Raw genomic sequence first — 12,797 nt, 5'->3', positions numbered from 1 at the left:
TTGACCCCTTTCATTCTGAGCCTTGTCAGCTCTCATCAGCCTCACACGGCTGCCCAGACAGCACTGGCTGCAGCTTTCCTGGACCGTTCTGCAGGGGATGAACGCGCCCTGGGGGGATCCCAGCTCACCCCTTGCCTCTCATGGCACAGCCGGTCCAAAATTGCCCTCCAGGGCCCAGAGGTACATGGCCAAAATGTCTAAACCTGAGCATCCTGTGGAGTCATGTCCTGGGCTGCCAGGACAGTTGCACCTCTCTCCCACAGACCTGACCTACGGGGCATTTCCAAGGTACATCTCCTGCCCAGTCTCTGCAACCAAGCAAGCCTGGAGAATAATTATCAGGTAACTCAAGTGCTTTGGACATTCACCACAGATGCATGAAGATCACAGTCAACTCCCTCCTCTGCCCGAGGACATGAACCTGCTGCTCCATCTTCTCAAGAGGAGGCTCTAACCCCCTGGCCAGGGGCTGAAGCACTCTCAGCTCTTCCCACAAAAGGCAATCTGCACCTGGAGGGGTCTGCTGGAGCTCAGAGCCCACCACCAACTTGACTTGGTCCTGGTCTGCACCGAGCAAATACTCCTGACTTCAGCATCATGTCTGCAAGTCCCCAGGAGAAACGTGGTTTAAGACGTCTCGACTAACACTGCGGCCCCCACACAGCCCCCCTGTGCTCACAGCAGTCTCCTCCAGCCACATATCTGCTCCGAAACCCCACAGGAAGCCATGCTCTGGCTGACCTGTAGCGCTTGGGACTCTTTCAGGGCCAGCTCTACAAATCAGAGCAGGACAGAGAGCACGTTGCCTCTGTGCTCCTGACAGTGTCACTCCCCAACAGCGATGCATTCCCTTTGCTGCAGCCGCTTTCATCCCCAATCAAATGCAGTTTTCAGGCTGTACTGCTTTTCCACTATTTGTCTACAGAAAACAAAAATTGAGCTTTCCAGCTACAGGGTTATCTCAGAAAAGAAAATAAAATGCTCATTTCACAGAGCTACTGATCTAGGACTCTGCCCTTGGACAAGCCACCTTTGTGATCAGTGGCTGCTGCTGAACTGGAGCAAAACATATTAGGCAAGAGCCACCAGCTACGGAGACCAAATCTCTCAGGAGCCTATGCAATGCAGACAGTACCCAGGCTGACACTCGAAACAGCCAGATCTCTACAAATACGAGGCTGGATGGGCGTTTCCACCCCTGCTCGTTCATCCCTCCCCTCCGCAAGGCCCGGTGCTGCCTCCCAACCACACCAGCAACAGGCTGGTCTCGCTCTGCCTGCCCTGGAGGCCAGCAACAGCCAGTTGAAGGTCCTTCAAGCCTGCTTCCACGTCGCTTGTACAGGATCCTGCAGGCCCAGGGCACTGTGACCTCCAGATAACTACATCTGCATGAAATACTTCACATCATCTTACCTATTCCATCCAGCCCTGAGCTGTAAGGCACAAATCGTTAGTCTGCTTGTTCCTACAGCGAAGGACACCCCAATTCAGCCAGCGCAGGATCTCCCTCTTGAGGCAGGAATGTGGTCCATGGCATAAGAAGTGATGGCAGTCCTAGGCTCCAAACAGTCTGGGGGGCAGGGGGCTGAGTGTGAAACCCCTCACCGCACCATCCACACCCTGCAGCGGGTGGAACTAGTGACTGAGCATACAGATGGACTCAACTCTGATCAGGCAGTACATTTTATTGAAATATTTACACAGCTATATCCCAGCTCTCCTCTTTTCCACACCAACTGTAAAAAAAGCTTGTGCACACCATTAAACACCACTTTCCCAGACCTACTCATGCCCTCCCCCTTGTCAAGGCTCAAAAAAATGTCTATGGTCTGTGTGGGCAGACCGTGGTATGGCAGAGTCCAGAGGTATTGAGCGAGCAAGAGCCGAGCCAGCAAGCTCCTTCCGAGTCCAGGCTCGCTTTCCCACATGCTAAAGCTAAAAGATTTCGGAGCAGTGCCCCACGTGCCTGCTGCCTCTCCAAACATAGCACTGGGGAATCCTCCAGGCAGCACAAGAGCCCCTTAGGTTTTTATAGCTGTGTCTCGGGACTTGTAAGCCACACCACGGCTCTTCAGCTCTCGGACAATCCCTGCAGCAAGGAGACAAAGACATTTCAGTATTCTTTAGGGATGAGGAGCCTTGAAAAAATCTGGTTGCTCTGTCATGTAGCCTTCATTGCAGAGGTTAAGAACTGGACAATCATCCTAATTTCTTCTAATAGAACTCTTAAGAGTGTTCCCTCTTCTAGTTTAAATGTCTAGATAGAGCTCCCAAACATCAACTCTTGCTTTGCCTTGGGAAAGAACCAGGTAGAGATTTTATTTACCTTATTTCCTATCTGAAAATGTTTGAATATTATGACTGTGCTGAACAGTCAAGCTCTTAAGGGTACGACTTCAATCTTTCAGTCATTTCTGTGACCTGCCTGCCATGTCCCACCTTCTCAGTAACCCCTTAAGAACAGTGACGTCAGAGGAGCACCATGGGGTTCAGCGTGGCTCTCACCAGCGCCACGCACCAAGGGACAGCCAAATGACAGCTTGCAAGGCCCACGAGTGCAGCCTGCTGGTTACCATGCTCCCCAGTCCTCTCATTCCTCCCCGTGATGTGAGAATGGGCTGAGAGAGACCAAAGACAGCATCTCCCACCTGTACTCTCTCCGCCTGCTGCCCTGTGCTCCCTGCCTGCAGCCGCCATCGAGCTCATGCCATCACCTGCTGCACTCCGGTTATTTCGGATGTGCCCAAAGCTGTGCCAGCAGGCCTTGGCTTCAAGCCTTGTGATGTTGCAGCTCCTTCCCACCACAGATGGAGGAGCTCAGGTCAGAAATAAGGAGCCTTCGATTCCAGACACAAGCGCAGCTTTCACCCTAGGGATATGGGATGGCGGCACTCCTGGGAAGGGGCACAGGTTAGGAGTCTGCCCTGGGGCTACGTACAGGGCAGGGGCTCTCAGCTAGACGGATGATGCAGTTTCTGCATTACGGAGGGTAAGGCCAATCCTCTACACCCTCCACTCCATTTATAACCGCACCAAACCCACCTTAATGTAAACCCTCAGTGCAGTATGATGATGGAAAGGGGTATCTGCTCACCGAGATTGCCATAACAGCATCCCAACCTGCAAAACTCTTTTCTATGGACAAACCTTCACGTTTCCCTGTAGGTGAACAGTTTGAAATGCACCCACTTTCTGGAGTCACCCTTTAATCACAGTCTAACCCTCTGATAGCCTGCTTACTGTCACAGGTTTTAGTCAGCAGCATCTTCAATATCAACTTCTGGCAGGCATAGTGCTGAATGACTGCACATAGAAAACCTGTCTGCAGAACCCTGAAACCACCCTCCCGTTCAGCATCTCCTTCTTGATGTCACCTTGCTAACTCCTTCATCCACAAGGCATGTGCTCTGTTCAAAACACACAGTGTTCACTGAACCCCCAAATCCTGATTTCGTCACACAGGTACAGCACAATGCACCTCCCAGTTTGTCACCTCGGAGATGGCTACAGCCCCAACATCTAATGTGCAGAATAATCCCTCAGCTGCCATCCATGCAGGAGCCTCCCCTTAACACGAGCTGACAGTGTTACCTTGGGGCAGGCGGCCAGTCACAGACACTGCGTAGACACCTGGCTTGAAGTTACCTGGGGGAAAGAAAACACTGTGTTACTCTGCACAGCATCAGCCGGGTGGGCAAGCATCCCTGACAGCCTCTGCGTGCACGGATGCCCCCTCTTTGGGAGCAGAAACCCCCTCTGCAGCCCGAATAGCAACTCCCACTACCCCAGAGAAGGGTTTGCTGGAGAAATGGGATCTCCGGCTCCCAAACCAGCTGGGAAAAACCACTCACTGATTCGCTGCCACTTGGAGACCCAGCTGTCCTCGGGGCTCATCATTGCAATGATCCTGCGGGAGGGATGGGAGTGAGGTGATGTTTCCTGGCCAGGTGACATGGCAGTGCCACGTCGGCGTCCCCAGGCACCCCGGGGAGCGTGGCCGGCCCGGGCCCGGGCCCTACTCACCCGTCGAAGGAGGAGCTGGTGCAGTCGTAGACCATCTCCCGGTTGCCCTTCATCTGCAGGTAGGCATCGCAGTTGTCGCAGCCGTCGTACTCGAACTGGTCGATGGTCTGAGGGGGACAGAGGCGTCAGCGCGGGGCCGGGGGAGGAGGGTCGGGGGCCAGCCGGGACCGGGGCGGCCGCAGGGGCTGGCGGAGGGAGGGGAGAGCCGGGCAGGGCCGGCGGGAGCCAGGGAGGCCTGCGCCGGCGGAAGGGAGGGGGAAGGCCGTCCGGGCGGGGAAGCGCCCGGAGGCCGAGGGAGGCCCGAGCCGGGCGGTAGAGGGGGCGGGGAGAAGGGCCCGGGCCGGACGGGGGAAGGCCCGCGCCGGGGCAGGAGGGCCGGGGCTGGGGCCGGGCGGGGAGCGGTCCTGGTCCCGGTCGCACCTTGACGAGGGAGCAGAGCAGGCAGGCGCGGAGGTGCCGCAGGTCCTTGGGAACGGTCTCCAGCGCCATGCCGCCGCCGCCGCCGCCGCCGCCCGCGCTTCCGCCGCGCAGGCGCAGAGCGGGGCCGGGTCGGGCTGGGCCTGGCGGCGGCGGGGCAGGCGGCAGCGGCTGCGTGGGCTCCGCCCGCCGCCCCGCAGCCTCCGCGCCCGGCAGAGGGCGGCAGAGAAGCCGCCGAGGGGAGCAGGGGGCGGGCAGGAGCGCCCGGGCGGGCCCCGGGGCTCCACACAGGGACAGAGCCGGCCCAGCGCCCCGGCCGGAGCCTGCCGTCAGAGCGGGCCGCAGCCCCTCTCGCCGGGGCCGCCGTCCGAGCGACTTATTTCCGTGGCGTTGGACGGAGGCACAGCCCCGATGGCTCGGTACAAAGAACAAAACCAGGCGAGCAGACCGGGTACATGGATAAATATATTAGTAAATAAATATATTTCTGAGCACATCAGCATATCCACACATCTTTGTTTCTATCGGACATAAATACACTGTTTTGCATATATATAAAACGTATTCTTCCTTTTTTGGGGGGTCATAATTTATTCCCAAGAGCCAGGACAGACTCAGCAAAAAGACAAAACAAAAACCAACAACAAAAAACCAAACCTATATTCACATTTCAAAAGGATCTGAACATTATAAAAGGGAGAGCGGAGGCTTTGTGCAGGAAGGGTGGAGGTCCACCCAGCCCGGCCCACGGTACCCATCTCGGTGGGGTGGGAGGTCCGGTCCCTGGGGAAGTGCTGGGGCTTCGGTTTCAGATAGAGGGATTTTGGGATGCTCTGGCTTCCATCGGTTTTCAGCTGGGACTTTGGACACAATGAAGGAAAATGAGCTCCACTTCATTGCAGTGATGCTGAAGAAATTGGGTGATGGAGCCCAAGGGTACTGAGCACTCAAAAGCATCGCCCAGACGCAAGAGGTACAGAACTGAGAGGAGCCATTCCCCATTTTCTCAGATATTGCTTCTTCCCTTCCAGGCAGCCAAGGATGGTAGTCCGTCTACTGAAGAGGATCTTAAAAACTACCTTCCCAGAGAGTTCCTCCCTCTCCTCCCACATGAGAACCCACCGAGGCAGACCTGCATGCTCTCATTCAGCTCGCCAAGCCCCAGGGAGGGGGCCCAGCATCTAGGATGGCCATTTTCTAGATGAAAAGGAGCAGCAGCATAACATCTGGAAGGGAAACCACTTTAAAGCAGGCATTGCCCTGCACAGCCTGGTAATACTGCAGTAGGGAGTGGAAAGGGTGCGTTAGTGCTGACAACTTTCTCCAAGAAGCTTGGTGCTTGCCACAGATTCAGAGCCCTCCTTTTTTTTTAAGGATAAGGAGGGAAAGAGAAGAGGACTTTTAGACTGCAAACTAGATGCTCATTCCTTTGAAGCAGTGAAATGCATCCCTGGAGGCTCTCAGCCTTCTTGACTCCTAAAGAAACCAGTGGGCGCACCCAGACTTCATGACCCTCCCCTCTGTAAAGTCATCGGAGCCCTCCAGGATAGTCAAGGATGTAGGGAGCTGGTTGAGACAAGCCATGGACCACATGCACAAGAAGTTGAACAGGGGGAATCTTCACCCACTCCTGGATTTTCTTCCTCTAGTTTAAGACTGACTTCCCTGCAAGGGAGAAAACATCTGAGCTTGTGTCTTGCTTGTGAGCTTGCTCTGTAGGACAAGCAAGAAGAGCCTGGAAAGGTTAAAATATAGTTCTGCTGAGTTCTTTCATGAAAGAAATTCAGCTCTTCTCTAGACTGAAAGGTCCTGCAGTGGCTTGGTCACAGGAGCCAAGAAACGAACACTAGCAAGGGAATAGTGTTTTGTTTAAAACAGTGCTATTGGCTGACTTTTCAAACCATCACTTGAATGTCAGTGACTGATTAGCAGCTGGGACAAAGATGCCTTTTTCAAAGATTAAGGGCAGCAAACCCCATAAAAAGCTTTCCTCACCAATGAAGGCAGAGGCAGAATTATCCTGAACTGGGACTACATAACCAGTGCGCTCTCCTGAACTGGAGAAGAAGCTGCTGCTTCAAAGGAAGACACAGAAAGCTTACTGAGCAGATGGAAGTCTGTCCCTACACCGGGTTTCAAATTGTCAGGAGTTACCTTCAGCTCCAGTGTACTGTCCTCACCAATGCATCATTAGCATTAACTCTGGAAACACTTGGTGCTGTATAAATATGCACTTCATGTGGGAATCTGGCTAATTCTTTGGCCTGAAAGATCATTTAGGGCAATGAACTCGACAGTCTAATTCCCTGCTGTATGAAAACTGTTTGGGTTCTGTATGTTTTGAATTTGGCAGGTTTTATTTACTTGAATGTCCCCAAATTATATGATGTAGGAAATAAGAAGTAGTGACATTCAAAAGAAACCCCCACAAATGGGAAGGGGGAAAAAGTAATAAACCAAGAGCCTAGCAATTTCTCAAGTTTTCTCTCTCCATCATCAAAAAGTTAGAAAAGGCAGAAGGGTATTTTGAAAAATTCTTTTGCAGGATCATTTCAGGTGACTCAGGAATACGAAGATAAGGCTGGGTGATGGATGGGGCTCTGCTCTGCATTTATTATGGATGCTTTTGCTGGGAATTTTTGCTGTGTCTTGGGGCAACAAGGGAGGAAGGAGAGAAGCAGGAGCCATGTGAACTCAAGGATTTTCCATGACTCCTGTGACTGGGGCATCTCAGGTTTTAAATATGCCTAACAAATGAGTTGCTCTTAACAGGGCTGGCCATCACACTTGTTCTGAGGGTAGGTGGAGGAGTTAGAGGATGAGTGAGAGACTTGTTCACATTGCCAGATGAGAGGGTGCATTCTTTGCAATAGAGTCTGACCCAGCTCCTTCCCTGCCATTGTCCCTGTGTCTTCACCTCTCCTGCTGCTGGCAGATTGCAGCAAATGGCCGAGGTGGCGTCAGCTGAGGGACAACAAAGTGATCAAAAGTGGTGAGAGCTGTTGGTTTCCAATGAAGTCAGAAGAAGCAACTTGCAGGGCAGACCTGTGAGTGGTGAGATGGAGAATAGCTTGTTCCTGTGTCTGAAATAAGAGTGGAAAAGTTGAATGAAGAAATCTGGCTTTTGACCTAAGTGAGGAAATGAAGTCAGGAGCTACCAGGCCACAGAAAGTCATTTCTGCAGCTTTTGGTCTTGAAGGCTTGTTTATTTTTGGAGTCTTTAGCAAAATCTTCTGTGGCATGAACATGCCAAAATAGCAGCTTGCACTCACTCTGCGAGCTCTCCAGCTGGTGAATCCCAAGGCTGCTCTCTGAGCAAGCCAGCCCACGCAGATAGATGCCACAGGATGAAGATGGGCTGCCTGTGCCTTCAAAGGAGAATGGGACCTGGAGAACACGGCTCTGTATTTGTGTGACCATTGCAACCTGAGACCATGCGAGGAGACCACAAGTGTCACATTGCTTATTTGCAGTCTGCATCTTGGTGTGGGCCATGCAGGTCAGGGCTGGTTATTACGCATTGCCTGTGCAAAGAGCAAGATGTGAGCTCCTCTACGGCTGGTACGCTGAACATCTTTGTCCACTCCAGCTCTCTAGTAAGCAAACAGGCCAGTGTTTTATTAAACTGAGTGTTCATGGACATCCTGGACCTCCTCTTCAGATCCTGCATTCAAAGAAAAGGAAAAAGAAAAGTGTCAGCTGCAACTAGCTGTCCCAGACTCTGCAGCTGCTGGGGCCTTGACCCTGCAATACAGAGAACAGATGCTGCAGCGAAAGCCACCAAGTTTCTCCCAGTATTTTGGAGGGACTTTTCTGGCCACCTCCCCAGTCAGTTTATTCCTATAAGTTAAAGCACAATAAAATGTAAAGATAAGATGTCAAGCTACCCTTCAAATATTTCAGAAGGTACAGGCTAAGGGCATGGTGCACCCCAGCATTCATATCGCTACTAGATGTTTGCTTTTGAGGCTTTTTGCTCTTTAAGGAAAATCTCTACAGCCATTTTAAAAATTATTAGCAACAGAAAATAACACCGATTCATACTCACACAGTGCCAAGGCAGCATCTTCCAGGGACAGGCGACAACAGAAACTCCAGACAACAAAAGCAGACTGCAAGTGATGTGTGCATGCAAGAAAGGGATGGCACATGTGTTTCATGGTGTTCAAGAAGTTGCACAAATTGCTTATGAGTCCCAAACAAGCCAAACCCAATGAGTGGTGGTTGGCCATAAATGCCAATCCTTCATGCCCAGCCAGCAAAGACTGCGGCTCATGCTCTTCACCAACTCCTTCCGCCTGGTGAATTATTGACAGGCAAATGCTGGGTAGTTTACTTTGAAACATTGAACATAAGGGGTCCCTAGAAATGGTGCACCCTGAGGTATTGCTTCAGATATAGTCGCTTTCTAAGTGACTGAGTGTTGATGCACACACCACAGTCCCTTTCCCAGATGTCTCTCAAGTCTGCCCAGAGCTCTCACGCAGGGTCAGCATAGCCCAGTAAAGGCATACATGCATTATTTTTCACATTTCCCTTTTCCTGAATGTTCCTGAGATCAACAGGAAACGAATGCCTATATAGATATTCATAGAGAGCAATTCAAACAACTTTTCAAAACAGTCACAGCAAATTCTTGTTTGTAATAAATCACCAGCTGTAGGAACAGGACCTCTGAAAATTAAGTATATGGGAAGAAAACAAGCAAATGAGATTCTGCTTAGAAAATGTAGCTAATCAACATGGGAAAATTAATGCACAGACACAGTGTTATACATATATGTGCAGGCATGGCCAAAGTACCAGAAGACAGCGTTTGAACGTAGCTGGCATTTGTGATTTGTGTCACCGGTACATTGAATAAGCCATTGCCAACTGCTTCTCATGTACACCAGCTTATGTGCAATGCAAAAGTGACTGTACAGCTTTGATCACTCTCTGATTAGTCAGACGCCCTAAGTCTCAAATAGCATTATTAAAATATTTTCTGAAAACCATGCCTGTGTGAGTGTCCCCTATTATACAAACAGAAAGGAAGGTTAAAAAAAGGTCTGGAATTGGGAGAGGTGGTAGAGCCTCAGTTGCTGAACTGGCCATTGAGACCCACACCGGGCAATGACCTGAAGGAGCACACCTTGGTGATACAACAGAAATCTTGTTCTTTGGGTGTTAGGTTTTAACAGTGGTCTTTTTCTGCACTCTAATCCCTCTCCCCCTCTCTAGCAAAGATCAAAGACATGACATGAAAGGGAATGGCTAAAAGGATGAGCAGGAGAGGGGGAGGATGCTGACAGCATGCTGCAGGAGGTCAGACTTCCCAGAGAGAGAAATCAAGAGATTTCATCAGCCTGTGCTGGGAGTAATCTGGCTGTTTTGGGACAAGATACATGCGTGCTGCGGTGGTTTAGGAAGCCATCTAGCTGTAATTCACTGCTAGTTGTCTGACTTCTCTTAAGAGGATCCATTCCGCATTGCTTGAGGATTGGTTCTTCAGTGAAACAACTCCCAGGTATAGTCTCCCAGGCAAGAGAGGCAGGGATGTATCTTTATGCAGCCCCCACCAAGAAAAGCTGGTGGAGGTGCTCAAGGAAGCGGCATAAACTCCAAGATCATGCAAGTACCTTTGGGATCATCTGCAGCACGCTGGCAATGGCTGTGGGCAGTGTTATTCCTTGCGATGCCAATGCATGGCACTGCCTGCACAAGTGGAGGTTCTCCAGGGGCAGTGGACCAAGATTCAGCCTCACCTTGCAGCTGGGCAAGGTAAGCACACACCTGGAGGGTGCTGCATCCCACAGGAGCACTGTCAGCTTCTGGAAACCCTGGTTTAGGGACTTCCTGAGCCAGAGAGTGTATTTGCATATCTGCATTTGATAGCTCTTGATCTAGGCTCTCAAACCCATTTTACTTCTGGCACCTACTTCCTCTGGGCAATGAGCACCAGTTTCATTACACACCATGTGTCACCTTATTGGGTGTTTTAAAGCTTCTGGTTCCCATTTGATGCCACCCCTTATTTTGTTATAAGCATCAGTGAGTCTCTCTTATCTGCCTTCTCCCCTGCTCTCCTGATTTCATATCCTCTCTTTCATATCCTCTGCTAATCATCTTTTTCCCACATGAAAGTCTCTATATTCTTTCTGTTTTCTCAGAAAAACCTCATCGTTGTGATTGTACCGATACCTTTCTGCACTTCTCCCAAGTCTGCTATATCTTTTTTGGGGAAGTGGTGATCAGTGGTGGATGCTAGCTGTGACAGCATCACAGACTTAGGCAGCTGCATCATGGCGCACTCTGCTTGTCCCACATTTGTTCCCAGCTAGCTCCTAGTAACAATTTGATTTTTACTTTGAAGCAGTTCTGCTCGTGTGTGGCATCTTGTGCTACTTACATGGGATTTCATCCACCACTCTATTCCTGATAACACAGCAACAGGAGATCCTTCTGTAATGCTTTGTAACCAGTTTTAAAGCTGACAGTCCTGAAGGATTTTGTCTTTTATAAACTTTGCTATCATCTCCTCTCCTTGTCCAGGATATTTATGAACTTGCTGAAAGGTGCAGACAGTTGCAGAATTTGACTTTCCTCCTTCTCCGAGTAACTTTCCTCCATTAAGACTGATCTGCACTTTGTCTCCTATTTTTTTTTGGCGAGTTATTTACCTATGAGAGCATTTTCCCTTTTGTCCTTTGAGAGCTTCATTCCTCTAAAAGATCTGCAAGACGGTATCTCTCTACAAAAGTTGTGTTGCCTCCTTCCCTGGTTTTCACATTTAGCCACGTGCCTACAAGTCAGACCCTGTATTTGAATTTTTAACAAATTGCTTGGCAGGAAAGTCAGGCTCATCATTCTCTTGCTTCAGCTATTTCAAGCTGATATTGCCCTCAGCTCTTCCTTCTGGCTCTGGGCATGGGTAACAGATTGCAGTCCACATTCATGATTTAGCAGTTTTGTGCTTGAGCCCCTACACAATGCCCAGGCGAGTGATCTGTTGCCCTGGCAATTTGTTACTATCCACTTTATTGATGCATTTCAGAAACGCTCAAACTGGTGATTTATGAGGGATCATCTACCCCATGCCATGAACAAAGATGCGCCAAGGTGAGAACCTCCTCAAGCACTTCCACGCTGATCACTAATGCAGTAAATTCAGTTTGCTCTTCTGCGATGTGGTTACATCCCTTTTAGACCTCCGTTACTCCCTGGACCTGCAGAGCCTCTGGCAGCCTTCTTCCTTCCGATGGAGTTGAAAACGTTTGCATTAATAGTCTCTCTCTTTTTCACAAGTTGTTCATGGAAATCTTTCCTGGCCTGCTTCACTGTGGCTCTGCACTTAGCTTTGCATCCAACTCTTTTCTGGTTTCTTTGTCTAGCCACACCTTCACTTTGGAAGAACGGCTTCTTGCTTCAAATTGCCCTCTCTGCTCCGCTGCTTGGCCAGCCCTTTTCTGGGGCTTTAAATGATCCCTGCGCCCAAAAGCATCTTATTCTTTTGACTGTTTGTTTTAGTATTATTTGAAGAAGATTCTCATGTATATGTAGGCTCCTCTTTTGCAGCCTGTGCTAATGCAGTGTATTATAACCCTAATACCATACTCCTCCTACTTAGGCGCAATTGGGGATTTTTGTGTTACTTGTCATTGGACTTTACACTCTCCTTAATGCATAGTGTCCCTCCCATGCCACCAGAAGAGACATACTTTTCTCCTCTCTGTAATTTCACCTGGGAATTACAGGATCCCACTGCTTGGTTTTTTTTTTAAACCGGGTTTCTGAAAAGTTTATGTCAAAACTTTAATTTAAAGCTGGGCTTTCTAATTCATCCACTTATATTTTCAGCCTTACAACATTTATCTAGAGGCATATATGCATTTCTTCTTGGTCTCCTTGTCTATTTTTTTGTGTCCTGCTTACATGGGACTGTCTATAGAGATTGTTCTTTGCTCTTTTTACTTGTTCTCTATTGATTTATGTCCAGTCCCTTTCTAAGATAAAGAATCAACGTGATTATAACTCAAAGGTTGTATTGTGTCAACCAACATGTTTTCAGCTTGATGCCTTTTCTGCATGAGCTCCCACTCTCTTCAACTGTCGTCAGTTCCTAACAAAGTTAAATCTTTCCTTTCTATGTATTTTCTCAATCTTACAATGAGATTCTGACTCTCTGGCTGGTCCTGAAAGCATCCACAGAAGCTACTGTAGTCAAATAGACATAGAGTCACACTGCTTTCAGACACATTGGTCCTTCTAGCTACTGGTAAACAGAGAGAATGAAGACTGTGAGCGTGGCAAAGCACGCTGGCTCTGGATGGGTGTCAGAGAGCCTTCCCCCATCATGCCATCAGGAGGTAGGCACA

At 49.7% G+C, this 12,797-nt stretch overlaps 2 protein-coding genes across 2 annotated transcripts in view; both read right to left on the bottom strand.

Moving 5' to 3' along the window:
• Positions 1-1,665: 1,665 nt before the first annotated feature.
• On the bottom strand, positions 1,666-4,586 carry SUPT4H1 (SPT4 homolog, DSIF elongation factor subunit). Its single transcript, XM_052804725.1, has 5 exons — positions 4,444-4,586; positions 4,024-4,130; positions 3,852-3,907; positions 3,592-3,645; positions 1,666-2,089 (listed from the first exon to the last, which is right to left on the bottom strand). Exons 1-5 carry the CDS (start codon positions 4,510-4,512, stop codon positions 2,022-2,024), a joined length of 354 nt encoding a protein of 117 aa, XP_052660685.1. The 5' UTR covers positions 4,513-4,586; the 3' UTR covers positions 1,666-2,021.
• A 301-nt stretch (positions 4,587-4,887) lies between these two features.
• Positions 4,888-12,797, bottom strand: part of RNF43 (ring finger protein 43) — a 63,402-nt gene continuing 55,492 nt past the window's right edge. Inside the window, exon 9 of the mRNA XM_052804403.1 lies at positions 4,888-8,104. Within this exon, the coding sequence (XP_052660363.1) occupies positions 8,061-8,104 (44 nt within the window). The 3' untranslated portion in view covers positions 4,888-8,060. The remainder of the gene's footprint in view (positions 8,105-12,797) is intronic.

This window comes from Harpia harpyja, chromosome 12 (genome assembly GCF_026419915.1).
Source record: "Harpia harpyja isolate bHarHar1 chromosome 12, bHarHar1 primary haplotype, whole genome shotgun sequence".
NCBI lineage: Eukaryota > Metazoa > Chordata > Aves > Accipitriformes > Accipitridae > Harpia > Harpia harpyja.
Note: the sequence above shows the minus strand (reverse complement) of the source record. Positions and strands in the feature narration are given on the sequence as shown.